The sequence below is a fragment of the Triturus cristatus genome, chromosome 9 (genome assembly GCF_964204655.1).
Source record: "Triturus cristatus chromosome 9, aTriCri1.1, whole genome shotgun sequence".
NCBI lineage: Eukaryota > Metazoa > Chordata > Amphibia > Caudata > Salamandridae > Triturus > Triturus cristatus.
This window is the reverse complement of record NC_140592.1, coordinates 1,261,395,867-1,261,413,348: the sequence shown is the minus strand read 5'-3', so window position 1 is coordinate 1,261,413,348 and position 17,482 is coordinate 1,261,395,867. Positions and strand designations below refer to the sequence as shown.

The window sequence follows — 17,482 nt, the reverse complement described above, 5'->3', positions numbered from 1 at the left end:
TGTCCATGCGAGATCGGGGCGATACTACCGGGAACTAGACATGATGGGTCAGTCCCACTTTATTGCCTTATATGCGACGATCTCCTAATGTTCCTCGCCGACTCTACAGATGAGTTGCGGGGCGCTAGGGAACTGCTGGCCAAATTGGGACGAGTGGCAGGTCTCAAAGTCAACTGGAATAAGACGTGCCTTTTTCCTGCTCAGAGTGATAGTGGTGACCCACCGGATGCGCTGCACGTGGTGTGGGAAAGTAGATGCCTGACTTACCCAGGAGTGTGGATTTACCACTCACCCTCCGACTTACTAGAAGGTAATGTTGGAAGAGCACTACGAACCACCAGGAGCAACTTTGAATTTTGGGGAACCCTCCCACTATCAGTGGCGGGAAGGGTGGCGCTGCTAAAGATGGTCACTCTATCACAACTACTTTACTACTTTGACTCCCTACCACTATGGATACCACGAAAATTCTTTACCCAACTTAACACCATGATAACGGGATTTTTATGGAGCTCTGGGAGGCGCAGAGTAGCGCTCGCCACCATGTCGAGACCTAGAGGGGAAGGGGGATTCACAGTCCCTGACTTCCAGGCCTATTACCACGCAGCTCTACTTCACTGGTTCACAAAATGGATGGCGGGGAGACTTCGTACTGGGGAGGCCCAAGGGGGCATGGACCCGGGCCTGAGACAGCTTTCTCGAGTGCTTCTCCGGCTCCCGTTAAGCGAAAGAGAGGCTCAGAGAGATCTGTGGGTGATGCGGCAATGTTGGAATCAGGCCAATAAAAGAGCCAAATTGGGACTCCCGTATGCACCTGAAATTCCGCTGCTGGTTTGTGAGGCATTGTCACATGGCAGGGACTGGCAGAGACTCCGGGATTGGGAAGAGGTGGGGATCTCCACTATTGGAGACCTCTATGAGGACAACACCCTCCTACCCTTTAATGATCTACTAAAACTGTAGGAACTGCCCCGGCATGACTTCCTCTTACATGCTGCATTGACGGCAGCCATTCTTAAGTACTGGAAGTAGGGGATGGCGGAACCGCCGACCTCTCTCCCATACCATAATGTGGTATCAGCGGCTGGGACGATCAAGGCAGTTACTTGCCTGTATAGGCGGATTACCCAGGAGATCAGGCGCCCTTAAGAGAGCCTGCGGGTCAAATGGGAAGCAGACCTTGGGATCCCCATAGAGGAGAAGCCGTGGGAGGCACTGGTGGAAATGTTCCAGAAATGCGAGATTTCAGCTAATCCAGTTCTATGTCCTCCACAGAGCATATCTCACCCTGCACAAAAGTAACACATTTTTTGGGTCCCGAACAGTCTGCCTGTGGTGTAAGCTAGAAAACGCTGAATTTTTGCACATGCTCTGGGAGTGTCCATTATTAGAAGAGTTCTGGAGAATGGTATCGACTAAACTGGGTGAAATAACAGATAGAGATAGCACTTTGACCCCGGGATTTTGCCTATTACACTGGTTCCCTCATACTGCCAGCAATAAAGTTACCAGCAAATTCATTGATCTGGGGTTAGTCCTAGCTAAGCGAGAAATTACCGGTCATCGGAAGGCGACCACTGCATCTAATACCTCACGATGGCTACGAGAATTCACAAAATGGGCTGACTGTGAAGGGATTTTTAGATTACAAACGGCCCAGAGAACCAGTAATGAAAAAATGTTAGACACGGCGAGAGCATGGGTGGCGTTAGTGGACTTACTCAAGCGCCCGACTGACGACACCGAACCACCCCCCGAGTGAGGAGAATTGTATATAAGGATTGAAACATTGCCCTACCTGAGCAGGTAGCTTGGGAGTTGGCAAGCATGTATTATATAGTGGCTCCCTCCTGTGTGGATACCTACTTTCTTGAAATATGAAGCCAGATGCCCTACATGATTAAATACTACTCCCCACTGAGAGCTAGATGATGGAGCGACATGGGTGAGGGGGGTGGGTAGGGTCAGAAGGGGGAGGGGGAACTTTGGTATTTTGTTGACTGTTGTGGTAAATATGAATGAGGACTAGTACGGAAACTTATGAAGTCGATTCCCGGTATAGAGATATATGGCATGGTTCTCCTGGGAATGCCACTAAGATGGATGAATACAGGCGCACCTTAAGAAGCAGAAACATTTGATGAAAAGCCGTACATAGCAATGTATATTCGTTAACATGATTGTCGCTGACTATTATGAACAACATGATGGCACTCTTTCACCCCTTTGTATAGAACCTACTTGATGAGATGTCACTGAATAAAATTTGTTTACAAAAAAAAAAAAGATTAAGGGCCATATGTAGGAAGCCTAATACCGGTCGGTAACGGCCGATTTTCGGTAGATATCCCGTTACCGACCGGTATTTAGGCTTTTGGGGCCATATGTAGGAAGCCTAATACCGGTCGGTTACGGCCGATTTTCGGTAAATATCCCGTTACCGGCCGGTATTTAGGCTTTTGGTATGTAGGGGGCACATTTCAGGATTCTGTAATTTACCGAATCGGTAAAATTACCGAATCGGTAATTTTACCGATTCGGTAAATACCGAATCCTGAAATGAGATGTAGGGGGAGTGTGTCATTGGTGTGGGGATTCGTTATTTACCACCAACTAAAAGTTAATGGTAAATGACGAATAGCTATAAAAAAGCATTTTTGTGCACTTTGAAGTGTGCAATGTGGCAGACATACATGCCCTTAGGGCATGTATGTGCGCCACATGTGCACACATGGACGAATCAGGGGTGCAACAGGGTGTCAATGTGACACCCTGCCACCCATGATGATGCCTCCCCCATTACCGATTCGGTATTTATTGATTCGGTAATGGCAACTGGCTTCCCATTCATTCCTATGGGCCTCCAGGCCCATAGGAATGAATGGGAAGCCAGTTGCCATTACCGAATCTGTAAATACCGATTCTAAAATACCGACACTTACCGATTCGGTAATATTTTACCTACATTACATTTACCGATTCATAAATACCGAATCGGTAAAATGCGGTATTTAACCCCCTTCGGTGCCCGCCCCTTTCCCCGCCCTGTGCCGGCCGTTGCATTAGCGGGCGGGGTTTGTGACGAGCTGGACTCGTCATGGGCACAGCGCCACCGCGGCCCATGACGAGTCCAGCTCGTCACGGGCACCGAAGAGGTTAAGAATCGGTAAATGTAATTTACCTACATATGGCCCTTAATCTCTTTGGGGAGCACCTTGAATTTTAATCTTTCAAACGTTTGAAAGAACTGGTTTCTTTTTATTGGATAATATAATTTAAGCAAAATGTATTTATATATTTTGTTGAGCGTATATAAGGGGTGTCCTCAAAAAGAAAAAATGGGGCACTTGATGCTCCTTGGTGCTAACTCAACAAGAAAAGCCTGCTTCTGCAGTTCTGACTGCAGAACACCCAGTTGTTGTTAAGTGTGTAAGCTCTAGCTTCAGCGCCAGGATACCCTCCGCTATAGAAATACATCCAACAGAACACAGGGTTTGTAGTCTCTTGCTAAAAAGGCTCATGTTGCAGCAATACCCACAGCTTACAGTTCAGGGGCATAACTTCAGGGAGAGCAGAGTTCTTTACGTGAGTAAGCTGAACCACAGGGTATATATCGACCGTAGTGCGGGAGCGTTGACATTTGCCTCACGGTCAATCTGCAGGTGCCCTCACTGCTTTTGGCCCCCAGTCAACGGACAGCAGTTGACAAAGGAGGGTTAGAGGACTAGATAATGGGTTATCCAGCACAACACACCTATCTGCCATAGGGAGGGTACGAGGAATGAAGAGAGGTCCAATCCTAAAGACGCAATACTGACAGGCATTTTTTCTTCAGGATGCATAGGATTCCTTACAGAACCATGAAAAGACCCCTGGAGAGGTACACTCGGCCATATCCTCTAGTCTTCTGGTCCGTATCGACTACACTTTTACCAGGACTACACAAGAAACTCTGTGGGGCCCGGCCTCGTGGCGTGGGCCTCCTTGACCACTAGCCCCCAGACCCAACCCATACACCACCCCTGGTCCCTGGTTATAGCCGCCCGTCCTTCCCAACCCGTAGCCACCGAAGACCCCTGGCCACCCTGTCCCGATGTCCTGCCCGGGGCCACAGCGAAACCTAGACCCTGAACGCGCCATGCCCGGCCAAGGGAGAGGGAACCCCCCCCCCCAAGCAAGACAGGGAGGAATAGTCTCTGTCACACCTCTGACCTCCTCTCAACAGAGGGTTTCGATCGCCCTCCGGACCCCCAGGGAGCTGGCTCCCCGCATGCTGGGTATCTGGAGTCCCTCCCAGGCCAACCTGAAAGGATCAAAGAGCCGAGCAGCAGGAAATCCCAACACCGCCCCCGGAAGCCAAGACCACTCTCTGTGTGTACGCCGGACTTCAAAGAGAATGAGGCGTATATCAGGGGGTGCTGAGGGGACTGGGGCAGTGAAGACCTGGAACTAAGAGAGCCCTGCGGACCAGGTCGCGGCTCAACGAAACTGCAAAGAAGGACGCTACCTGATCCTTGGAAACCATCTGAGCCCTGCTGACATCGTTGCGGCTTCCGAGAACACTACGACCCCCGGGGCCTGCTGAGAGACTCGCGGCTCCCCCTGACCCTAAGACTCTCGGGGCCTGCTGAGAGACTCGCGGCTCCTCCTGACTCTAAGACCATAGGAGCCCGCTGAGAGACTTGCGGTTCCCCCCAACTCTAAGACCAGCTGAGCCTGCCGAGTGAATCGCGGCTCCCCGAAGATCTCCCGATTGACAGTTCCTTCCTACCGGAGCCCTGCGGACGTGGTCGCGGCTCGAGAATACACTGGTCCGGCTGGACCCGAGACTGTACCGTGTCCCCCGGCTCGAGGATTGAGAGCTGTGCGAAGGATACTCGGCATTGACTCTGAACTAGAACTGTCCCGCTACCCCAATCCCCTTTGTCAAAGAATTACCAAGCTTGTGGTATTGACCAAAGACTACCTTGCGGATCATAAAGATCCAAAGAATCTTAGATAAAGATCTCCGTTTATTGAATCCTACTGTGTGGTGTCCCTTTGTCAAGTAGTGTCAGCTCAGCGAGTGCGATCCCAAGTACGAGACCCCTTCCTGGAAGGGCCTCCCCGCCGGTGCTCGGCCTGGTTCTGGGAGAGGTGGGTCACGGGGTGGTCAGGAACGTGTTCTGTAACCCCCCCCTGAGATCGCCCCTTCCAACAAACTCTAATTGTCATTTTAGACATTCTGTCCTCTTCCAGCTTATTGCATCTCTACTTCTGCATTGCTCTCTAGAACAAAGTCAGAGAGAATCTAAATAGGTGTAGGCACACAGTGCTTTCATGGTTGTGGTGAGTTGCAGCATTCAAAAAGACACTCAAAAATATGTTGTGCTTTCCGTGCCACTCCTCTCTTTCTCAGTGGGGAAGACATCAATAAACTACTGTGCCTTGATTTTACATGGCAAGGCAAGAAATCCAGAACAAGTTAGTAATAAGGATATTGTGTGAAAAGAGATGATGCTCCGGGGATTCCTGAACAAGCAGCACAGCTTCTTGACTGAATGGAGAAAACTGGAAATAGAGCCTAGTGCATGACTAAGCACACCCTGTCCAGTAGGGCACTGGGTGGGACCCTGGCTACAAAAAGTACTCTGGTGCATTAACCTCTATGCTTCCCCAATCACACGAGCACCAATGAAAGAATGAATCAGGCAGAAGTGGGGAGGAGGGGTTGACAACATTTTTATCTTTTTCACCACTATATTAGATAACTCAGACTTATTAACATACGTGTGCTAAAACACACTTAACCACGTGGAAAAAGGAAGGAAGCCATACACAGTAATGTTCCAAAAGGGTATAGTGAAATCCTTTGTGCAAGTGATGGCAGATTTTGATCTGTAGCAAAGTGAAAGACACCCTTCTTACGGTCTCATACTCATATCACACTTACACACAATAGACAGACACTATAGGAGGGAATGCGAAAAGTTGGAATCTTAAAACATATCCTTCTGTTCTACCCCAAGATAAAGAGCTTCTGGGAATAAGTTTTAAATGAGACTGAAGACTTAAAAGGGTCTGCCTAGAGGTTGTTCTCTTGGGCTTACTGGCAGAGTAGGTCAACCCACAGCATGGGATACAGGCGAACTGATACAGCTCTTGCTGATTGTAGCAAAATAGTTCAAATGAAGCTTTTGGAGCACTCAAGTAATACCAGAGGAAGACACATAGCTTCAAAACAAGCATCTGCAAAGCCAATAGGTCTCGCCTGTGCGAGATCTATTGGCTTTGTCAATGTGTTTTTTAGACATGTTGTAAAGCAGCACGGCTGAAAGTAAAAATAAATTAATTAATTTAAAAATACACTATGACACAATCACAAATGTACTCTTATGGAGTGCCACTAAAAGAAAAAAGTAGTTCTGAAAGCGGAGCAGTGGAAGGACACTAGGAAAGGAAGAGGCACTTGGGCCATGCTCCAGAGGAGAAACAAACACAATGTGAGGAAGTAAAGCAGACACTTGTTGACCAAAGTGAAGCAAGCTAACGAGAGTGATGATGAAGCCAGCTGATGGTAAGCAATGGATGGGGTCTAATCCCCCTGTAAGTATACAAATTGTCTCGCAAATGACAGCGCATGTGATGCCTCAAGTGAGACCTTAAAAATGTGCTGCTTATTAGTGATAGAAAAAGTAGCCTGACAGCACAGGAAAGAGAACGAAGGGCCAGATGTATAAAATAGCTTTACCTATTATTTGCCTGTGGGAAAATGTGTCTGTACATATAGCCCAAAATGTATTAGAGACAGTGGCAGCCAGTGGTTAGCTACCTGTCATGAGGATTTCAAGAGTGAAAGTGCCCAATAGCTAAGAGTACTGAACATACTGAAAAAGCCTGAACACACACTAAGGGGTCATATAACTGCACAATACACAATAAAAAGAAAAAGCAGATAGCTCTCAATGACTACACTTAGACCTCTATAGGAGAAAGGGTTATATTAGTAACAATTGGTGATATGGAATGATAGATGTGGAGCCAGGAATGTAGGGATCCTGCGGGACAGGATGTATTGAGTCCACTGTGGACAGGTGGAGGGCGAGAAGGTTTTAAAGGGAGAAAGAAGTTGCTAAAATGCATTCTTTCTTTATTGTGCTTTTTTCCTTCTTTCTTCTTGCACTCTATGTTGGCTAGAAAATCAACATAAATGATTGATACGGGGCAAGGCTTGACAGCTTTCAAGATGACCATGGTTGCCCTGTCTGGCTGGAGGCATGGAGCAAGGTTGCCTGCTCACTAGCTTCTGCACCAGTAAGGGAACCGTCAGGCCTTGGGATTGACTGGAGGCTGTGGCGGGAAGGCAGTGGAGGACCTGCTAAGGAGACAGATGTGAGCAGCTGCGATGGGGCTCACGTAGAAATCTTGTCACCACATGAAGGTCGAACCTCAGGGGGCACATATACACACAGAACTGTACTTTAATAGGTTTATAACTCCTCCTAAGAACAACAGACAATGATAGGGAAAGACAGGGGGAGGTGCCCCTTCCACTGAGGAAAATTGACCGTCACAGGATGTTGGACATTGCCTTCTTAGGGAACCATCCCCGAAACATTTTGCTTTTTTTCTCCTCCCAGTCTTTGCCTACTTCTGTTTGTGATCCTAGAACTTGGAGCATGTTCCCACTGTACTGCAGTGAGAAGGTACGCGCACCCTACCCACAAGGGTTAGGAGCGGTGTGCTCGCACAATTGGGTTGAGTGTCTTCCTTGGGAGTGCCCTATGAAAAGGAACAGCCTATATACCCAGGGTGGGTATGGCATTGGCAAGTAGGGAGCCAAGGCACTGGTCATGCCCTGTGGGAACTGTCAGCTCATTAGGTCTCCAACTCAGTTTGGCATCTCCATGAGTGAGTCAGGCCAAAGCTGCCCTATGGTTTGTCCCGAAGTCCCCCTACTTCGGAGGTCAGTTCCCCTCCATGGGATACCTCCCGAGGTTGCCTAGGCCCCTTTGTGGCAGTATGGCCGGAGCACTTTCTCACAGTTGGCGCAGTGTAGAAGTGCGCACACCCTTCCTACATCTTGTAGGAAACAGAGCTTAGCTGAGGGGGTGAAACAGATTGTCTACCTGTCATGAAAAGCGGTTGGTGCGCTCACACCAAGATTGTGCTGGGCCTGTGTCCAGCCTGCTAGTGCCAACCGGCCTGAGTCCTTGAGCCAGTGATGCTTCTAGGCCCTCGCCACCAGCCTGCCAAGATGGGCTGGTGTGCACGATGGCACCAAGGAAGTGCTTAGTGTGAATTCGGACCGCCATGGTCAGCTGGACAGAGCACGGATACCACGGGTGTCCTAGAGACCAAGGCCGTCAGCCTCCCACGGCAAGCTGGTGTGTGTGCTGGTTCTCAGGTGGAACCCTAAGGCTCCGGGCCCTTTTGCACTGCACTGCAGTGGGAAAGTGAAAGCACCCTTCCGACACAGGTTAGGAAGTGGTGCGGGCATGACGTTTGTAAACGTAGGTCAGGCCTGCTATTGCGGCCTTGGTGCGTACTTACACCACTGGTGTGGTTTACCTACATGTCTGACTTGCTGTTGCAGAACGGTGTGTGCACTCGCACAGGCTGTGTATGTAAACATGTCCGACCTGCCACAGCAGGTCTGTGAGAGCGCCCTTGCGCACGTACTCCGGCTGGCACATAGCAAACACAGTCCATCCAGAGGAGGGCTCTCATCTCCTCTAGGAGGGAAGGTGAAGGGCTGGGCAGGAACCCATGGGTGTTCGCTGCCCAGGTAGCAAGGAAGACCCACGAGGGTTCCCTACCAAGGAGGCTTTTTCTTCCCTTAAATTAGCATGGGGAAGGAGTTGCCTGTATTTTCAGCTGCAATAATGGAGTGCAGTGGCGCAGCCTCATGATGTTTCCCATCAATGGATTCGCTAGGCCAAACACGTTTGATTGGTAACGGTGGGCTTGGTATATATTGCGTGGCAATGCCACTTATGGAGAGGGGGCATTTCTATGCATCAAACTCTTTGTGTGCCATGGTGTTTGGCGCCTGTCAATGCAGGGGGGGCAAATCTGGGCATTCCCTAGCGACAGCAATAAACCATTGAGCATGCAATTGAGATAGCCAACTTCTGCCATTTGTGGGTCTGGCGGAATATAATGGGGGCTAGAGATTATATCAACTGGCCTCTGGGGCCAGATAACTGCCCCCATAAAGACAGAGATCTGCATTCCGCTGCTTCATGGCAGACATGATGGAAATTTAGGGGACATGTCTGTGGTTCAAATGAATACCCACTGAATCTTCCCCCAACTTCAAAGGCCCAATTGGGTAAAACTACCTAGTGCCACCCCACCAAGAGGAAAGATCAGCTTGTGGGGACGCAAAACTGGAGAACCTAGTCTGCGTGGTGCACACTGCCAAAGGACTCTGTTGTGCACCTGGAGGCTAACTACCCATGGAAAGGACCACGTGCATTCCTAAATAGTGGCAGGCCTGGGCCGATGATCGGCTGACGGGTGGCACCCTGAAGTGGAATCCCAAGAACCAGTTAGATGGTCTCCTGTTCTCTCGGAGGTCTCAGGGATATCAAAGATCTTCTACGAGGGGCCCACACCATCTACCGGAGAAATCTGGTGAGCGGTGCCCTCTAAGTGCCCACATTGCCTGCTGAAAGCTGGACAGCACAGTGTGAGCTTGGAACTACTGAATTGTGCCTGGAGACCAGAGTGCCTAGTGCAGAGCTCAAGAAGTTGCCCGCATCTGCGGTGAAGTGGTTCCTGTACTTCAGGGACCTTGGCACGCATAAGCGACTTGTTGATGGTGAGCGGATTAACCAATTGCGGGTTCCAAAGTGGCCTGCTTCATCAACTGTCACATTTCTCTTGTGTGCCACGACGCCTGCATGCTCATTGTGTGCGGTGTCCGATCCACACGTTGCGACCCTCTTAGGTGGCAGACCCACCTATTGCAGAGTCTCATTCTACCTCTGGAGGCTTTGTGGCACTTGTGCCTGTGTGTGACCGGAATCGTCTGGTGCAACCAACATCAAGGTGTGCCGGACATAATGTTTCATTTCCAGGGAGGTATTGTATTGAAACTCTTCTTCGTGTAACCTGAAGTGTCTGGTGCGACTCATCTTGTCGTGCGCCAGATCCTATGCCCAGATTGCAGGGGCACATCCCAGATCAACGTGTAACAGACGGGGTGCCTATTCAAGCCAAAGAGGCTCCTTAATGTGTTGTTTCCCGCTTACTGCTTGCTCCCTCACTGGCCCCATCTCGGTGGACCACCTGGCCTCTCCCCATCTAGCCCTTCTGAAGACATCTTGGCGCCAGGTAGGAGTGAGAGGAATTGACCAGGCCGGAGAGAAACTTCCAAGAAGTTTGAGAGCAGGTGAAGAGACTGCGTGACCCCCCTCCCCCCTGTGCTTTGCAGAAGAGTGCTGGTGCCACAAGGCCCTGATGAATTCCTGTTTGTAACTAAATGTTGCTCTTAGCCCATTTCTGCTTCGCAACTTGTTGGTGAACTTCCTGAGTGGCGCCAAGACCCCTATTTACGTCTACCTCTTGTTTATGCTAGCTCACCTGCTTTCCGAGGACCTAGACAAGGTGTGCCCTCAGCCATGAGTGGCCTTGTGTCCGGAAGGAGGGGCTGGTGAACTTCCATCCAGGGTGTCTGGGACAGTGGGGTGAACTGGACGGTGGCGGAAGGCTTGGAGCCACGGGGGTCTGCGGAGTGTTATCTATTTACCTGTTTGATATCAGTGACACTGCATTAGGGTGTTGGTGCGTATATGTGTGAAAGTGCCCATACAGACCAGGCTGGTGTATGTCGCATTGCACAGCGGTGCAAAGTGAGCATGAGTGCGTGGGGGTGACAGTGTGGACCGCCTGTGCTTCATGACACTGGTCGGTGGTGTTGGTTTACATGTTGTTCTCGTGCCAAAATCACTTTACCTCTCAACAGTCGGTTTACCCAAGAGGCCTCATCCCGCGGTGCTGCTAAAAGTTATAATTCTGTGTATGTACATATTACGTATATCGTTGTAGCCCAGAGTGCACCCTATAGCCATGTGTAAATGCATTATTAGGATGGTGATGGTACACCGGGGGCCGACATGTCACCCAGCATAAGGATGCTGTGAGGGGATTAGGATAGGACTTTTCCCATGGAGCACTATAAAGACGAGACTAAAGCCACTACGATATGGAGAGCTAAACCTCTCTGCTGTTCATTTCTGCCACTCACACAGCAGAGCTATCTATTAAGAATAGCATAACTTTTGCAAATAGCTATGAATTGACAAAGGTAGTCACTAACCATTAAATGTTGCTTTTAGGAGCAGTCACAAACAATTGGTCATCTGCACCAGTTAGTTCATGAACACCCTTAGGTGTACTCCTTGGTTTGCACATCATCGACCTCTCCACCAGTTTTGGGGTGATTTATGTTGCATGTGCTAAGCCCAGTCACACAAGTAGGTTGGCATTTTTATCTGAAGAAGTGTGAGAATGCTGTTTTTTTAGAAAACATGTGAATCCCCAAAGCTTAAAGAACTTTTAACTCACAGAAATGTCATTAAAATGGGTGTTTTAGCCAAAGTCTGAGGTTTGCAAGGGTTTGTGATTTTAAAAAAGTTAAGGGACCCACACAAGTCACACCACCCTTGCTACCCCTGGGTGACTAGTTTTCAGAAATGTCTCGGTTTGGTAGGTTTACCAGGGTGGAGGATGAGCCATGTCCCCAATTCTGCAGCTACTCACATTCTAAAAACAAGTGAGGATTTTTCTGGGTGAAAGGTGATGCCTCCAGGTCGTGTTTTAGGGTGTATTGTGTTACGGCCACTAGGCCCAGCCACATAAGTGTTGTACTGTTATCATCCGGAGACGTGTGGGAACACAGAATAATAGAACATTTGTTATTACCTATTGAATTTCTCTTCATTTTTGACTTATAAATGTAAGTCAATGTTCAAGAAAGAGGACATTTTGCAAAATGCCCTCAGAATCACTTGATAGTATGACTAACCCCAAATTCAAAGGTGCACAAATAACCCTTGTTCCTAAACTACGTATCTTGTGCACATTTCAGAAATACATTGGTTTCCTCCATACCCATTTTTCAATCATATTATTTTACCACATGAACTGCTATATTAGTCGGTACACAATGAAAAATCATTATGCGCTGTAGCTCAGTTGTTGGCTCTGGGTATTGCATGTTTGTGGAGAACCTACAACCCATTTATTTGGACATAAGGGTTTATTGCTTTTGTAAATCAGCCATCTTAATAAAAATTACAGATGAAATCCTCAACATTGGCTATTTTTCCTACTTATTGTCATTCTTTTTTTATTTAAAAAATCTGAGTGCAAGTTACACTTCTGGAGCAAATTTAAACTCTAATTTTGTTAAAAGCCAAAAAGTAATAAACTTATATTTGAGGCCCGCAGTTCTTCAATTTGGTGGAGACATATGAATTACACTTTTAGGGTGAATTTAATATTGGATTTTGTGAATAGCCAAAAGTAGTAAACTTGCTCAAAAATGTAAGGTGCCTTTGTGAACCAAGCCCTGTGAGTGAGAGAGTTACAAAGCCCCGATTTCTACTGTTGTGTCAGACACTTGCTGAGAACAATTCGGGCAGCACCTCTAGTAGAGTGACAGACTGGGATACAACGAAAATAATACGATGGGGGGTGTGCCTGGGGAAAAGCAAGGGACTGAAACGTCAGCTAATGGCAGATAGAAAAAAAAGAAGAGGAAATATTAAGCTAATTGGAGCAAAATATTACACACAAACCAGAACTCTGAGACCAACTACTGGTACACAAACTGAACCATCCCGAATTATGGGCTGCTTGTAGTAAATGTTACTACCCATCTTATGGACAGAATCTCTACAGAAAGGAAGATAAAGCTGGTAGCGGCACACTTGCATCAAACACGAAGGGTACAAAGGTGATCATGAAGCACAGCCACTTTCTTTCAATAATCGATTCACCGCATTTACGAATTAACATTCATCCGCAGGTGTGGACTTTCTATCGCTCATTGAATGGGGTCATTTAATGTTCAATCATCCACTGGAAATACAGGCACAACCCCGACAGCACAACCACTTGCTGCCACCTTACAGGAAGAGAACGAATGAAGGTTTGAAAGAAGACTGTCTGTAATCAAAGATGGAAGCCAATATATAGAAGCAGTTCACGCCTGTACGTATAATATTCATTCATATTAACTGTTGCTATTGGGGTGAGCACTACGTACTTATTTGTGGGCTCCGTTTGCTTTACTTACACTAGTTACTGAATAGAAACCTGGACACATGTTTGCAAAATGTTACCGTTTGAGGCTACTTCTAATTAGGCCTGGGCGGTAAATTCCGTTCCGCTCGCGGAATTTGCGGAATTTGGGTAATTTCGCTATCCGCAGAGAACGCGAAATTGCCCAAAATTCTGCTTTCTGCGACTTCGCGAAATTTTTTGCTTGTTTGCTTCTCAAAATGCGTGTTCACGAGATATTTCTCCCCGAGCATGCAAACAGCAATTGTGAACAGGAAAAAAGCATCACGAACAAGCAATTCCGCGTGTTCGCGGAATTTCTGCGTGTTCGCGGAGATTTTTACCGTTTCGCGGAGATTTGCGTAACGCGATTGCGCAAATTCCGCCCACCCCTACTTCTAATGCTCCCAGTGTACTCCGATCATATGCAAATACATGTAGAAACGTGAAATCAATATTAATAATGACTATTTGCTAAAAATGTACACAAATACATTGCAACCTGAAAACAACTCACTAAACTATTGTGCAACTTTAAATACCATTTCTCCAAGGCATCATTTAGTAAAGCATGTTCGACAGCCAATATTTAAATTGAAAAAACAAATAACAATTGAGAAGTGTAAAACCAGCATGGTCAACCTGAAAATAAATTAGGTCCCAATTCTTAAAGGAAGTCACAAAGGTGCACCTGAATTATTACTTCCTTGTATTGGTGCAGATTTTCGAAGCGTTCTGGAATTCACAAGAATTTACAGCAGTAGGCAAGGAGACGGCACTCCTAGTAAAGATTTGTAAATTGCATTTTTGCATGCCCAAACACACTTGCCAATTCATACATCTGCTATGTGACTTCAAATATATTTTCCTCTACACCCCTTTTTCTCCCACTCTGGAAAATGTTTTACTCCTGCCCTTGCCAGAAGTAAATTTCCAACATGTCTAATGTAGAAAGAGGTTAGAGAGGAGCTAGTGAACACCCTTAAACATGTACGTTTGTGGGTGTGCAGATTAAGTGAGCATTCCAACCGTGAAACTTCCATTCCTGCCTACTTCCACACCCTTTAAGTAAATTTGGGGAAACGTTTCAAAATCGCAGCCTCTATAGAATGTAAAACCTTAACCACTTTGAGCCCTGATGTCATGAGAGAGGTTATCAGAGTTCTGATATCATGAGACTGCTTCCAGCTCCCATGGCATTGTCTACCCGTCCCTTTAAATGCCTCCAACTCCAATGGCATTGTCCACCCATCCCTTTAACCGCCTCCAGCTCCCATGGCATTGTCCACTCAACCCTTTGACTGCCTCCAGCTCTCACAGCATTGTCCAACCTTCCCTTTAATTGCCTCCAGCTCCCATGGCATTGTCTCCTCGTCCCTTTAAATGCCTCCAACTCCAGTGGCATTGTGTCCTCATCCCCTTTATTGGCCTCCAGCTCCCATGACATTGTGTCCTCATCCCCTTAAATGCCTCCGGCTCCCCTGGCATTGTCTCCTCGTCTCTTTAAACACCTCCAGCTCCCCTGGCATGGTCTCTTCGTCCCTTCAAAATGCCTCCAGCTCCCATGGCATTGTCTCCGCATCCCCTTAAATGCCGCCAGCTCCCATGGCATTTTCCACTCATCCCTTAAAATATCAATATCTACAACTTAATTAAAAATGTCTCCAACGCTCATCTGTCTCTTCCAAGTCTACCTGGAGCCACGTGTTCTTGTACGTGTGTTCCTTGTGCGATGTGCTGCGTTTCATGGTGATAAACTCAATTTAAAAATATATACATACTTCCTTTGAACAAGGGGAGGAGTAAGAAACTGTTTAATCTAGTCGGGATTGTCCAACTTTAAGGGTGCAGAATATGTGCATAACGGAAGCAAGTACAGTGGTCACATAATTTTGAACAGAATTTCGCACATGTAAAAGAGCGAGCACATGGTGAAGATTCATAGCCAACATAACAATGGCGATTTGCTTTCTGTGCAAGAGGGCTCGTTTTTCCTCGTTGATTAAAGCCAGCAGCAGCCCAAGCTTAGGCAGCTGGGAGCGCGGGTCCCTGGTGCGAGCAGGGCGTGCCTGCGGTGGGACCTGTGGGACGGACACGCCTCGGCTGAGGCGGTGCAGAGACCCTGGAAGAGGAGAAAGTGCGGAGTACTCACCAGCCGCCTCCGAGCTCCGCAGCGGATCCGACAGCCCCAGGGCACCTGCGGACAGAGAGAGCCGTCACTCGCTGCTCAGAGGTGGATTCCTGCTCACACGCACACAGGCACACACACACACACACACACACACACACACACCCCGCCGGCTGCCGCTCACGGAGAAGGCACTGGCTTCACTGCGCGGGGGCCTTGCAAAGGATGACTTTGTACATGAACTGGGGAGAGGATGTGGTCCGCCGGCTAGGATGCCGACGTTGGTGCTGGAAACCAGGGTTCGAGCCTCGGGGTCGCGTCCACATCTTGTGATTCTGGGCAAGTCACGTAATCTCCCCGTGCCTGAATGTGTCCTTGTGTAACGTAACCGGTGCTCATGTAAAGCGCTCCAATACCTTCGGGTCGGGATCGCGCTATATAAATCTGCATTAAGCGAGCACTGGGGGCACCAAGCCTCACAATCCTGGCTGCAACCCTCTGTTACAGCGCCCTGACGCCACGGCACCTGTCACAGCGCCTAATTACAAGACAATCAAATCAATAACCGATCTTAAGGGAGATTCGTTTCGCACAAACCAGGCAGGCGCGCAACGCCCGTAGGGCGCAAAGGGCTTCTGCTGGCGGCACAAAGTTCTCTGGAGCACGAACCTTAACCCTTGCATCAATCAGAACAGGTTTACCACCGCGTTTGTCCTTGTTGCCAATTTCTCGGGGCATTTTATTTAATTTAAATAAAGGTGAAAACTGTCAGACTCCACTCCTCACGACTGCCACCCTCGTGACACACCCCTGATATTTTGTAAGCCTGGTATTTGTAAAGCGCGAACTAATCATCAGCAAGGGCCTCAAGGCGCTGGGGCCGTGGGGGAGATTAAGAGGGCCATTGGCCAGAGTCACAGGGTGCCGGGCTGAGCTGCCGCCGGTAATCGAACCGTGAGCCCCGACACTGGAGTCCGCCGCCCTCTCCCACACCCTTTCAGCAGCAACGTTTGAACCCCTGTTTTCCGGATAACACTCATTTCTTTTCATTTCGAGCACAGCTGGAAGCAATCGCACGGCGATCGTTATCCAAGAATGCAGCGAAACATCTGCAAAGGTGCCGTCAATACTGGAACAGGAGGTATGTTGCACCGCTAGGGGTTGAATTGTAAACAGGCCACCCCTACCGTGCCTCTGCAGGTAACAAAGATGATGTTGGTGACCACTTATCTGTCCGCTCATGGGGAGTCCCATCCACCCCTCATTGTAAATCGGAATTACTTAAGGATGGAACGGAGACGAACATCACAAACACAGACGGCGTATCCAAGCACACCAGTGACGGACCATAGGATGACGGTCTGTGGGACATGCCCTCCTCAACAGTACGTGAGTGACAACAGGCGCGCAACACCCATTGGGCTCACCGGGCTTCAGCCCCCCCCCCCCCCCGTCATGTGTGTCAGCCCGGCTGAGACAGCCTCGCGGGCTGGCGTCCGTCTAATTGCAGCCGGACCCCAGTACTTCACAGGTCTTTAAAAGACCATTTACTCGTTAATGAGGCTTTTGTTGTGTTTTCACCCCTTTTTACAGCCACTCTGCCTATGGCTGGAAGACTTAGCCCCCCCCGAAATCTTTTTCAGCCCCCCGAAATTTGGCTCTATTGCCCGCCTGAGTGACAACACCTTCAAGGGAACTTCAAGGTGTGGAGGGTCCGTGGGGGATTTACACCCTAAAAGAGATGTGAGGTGATTGGGCTGTAGGGAGAGGGTCTGTGGGGCTTCATCGGATGGTCTGCGAGTGACTACCACCTCCGAAGACCTCCAATGTGAGGGACTGTGGGCGGAACTACCCCAAGGGGGGCTGCAGGAGGAGCCGGGGGTTCAGGGGGAGGGTCTGCAAGGGGAGCTGCAGGGTGAGGCGAGGAGCTTCAGGGTGAGAAGAGCAGCATCAGAGTGAGGGTCTGCAAGGGGAGCTGCAGGGTGAGGCGGGGAGCTTCAGAGTGAGGGTCTGCACGGGGGGGCTGTAGGGTGAGGTGAGGACCTTCAGAGTGAGAAGAGGAGCTTCAGAGTGAGGGTCTGC

General features: G+C 48.7%; 1 protein-coding gene across 1 annotated transcript in view; it reads right to left on the bottom strand.

Moving 5' to 3' along the window:
- Positions 1–17,482, bottom strand: part of COCH (cochlin) — a 578,282-nt gene that overhangs the window by 543,975 nt on the left and 16,825 nt on the right. Inside the window, exon 3 of the mRNA XM_085627370.1 lies at positions 15,425–15,469. Coding sequence (XP_085483496.1) covers positions 15,425–15,469 — 45 coding nt within the window. The remainder of the gene's footprint in view (positions 1–15,424; positions 15,470–17,482) is intronic.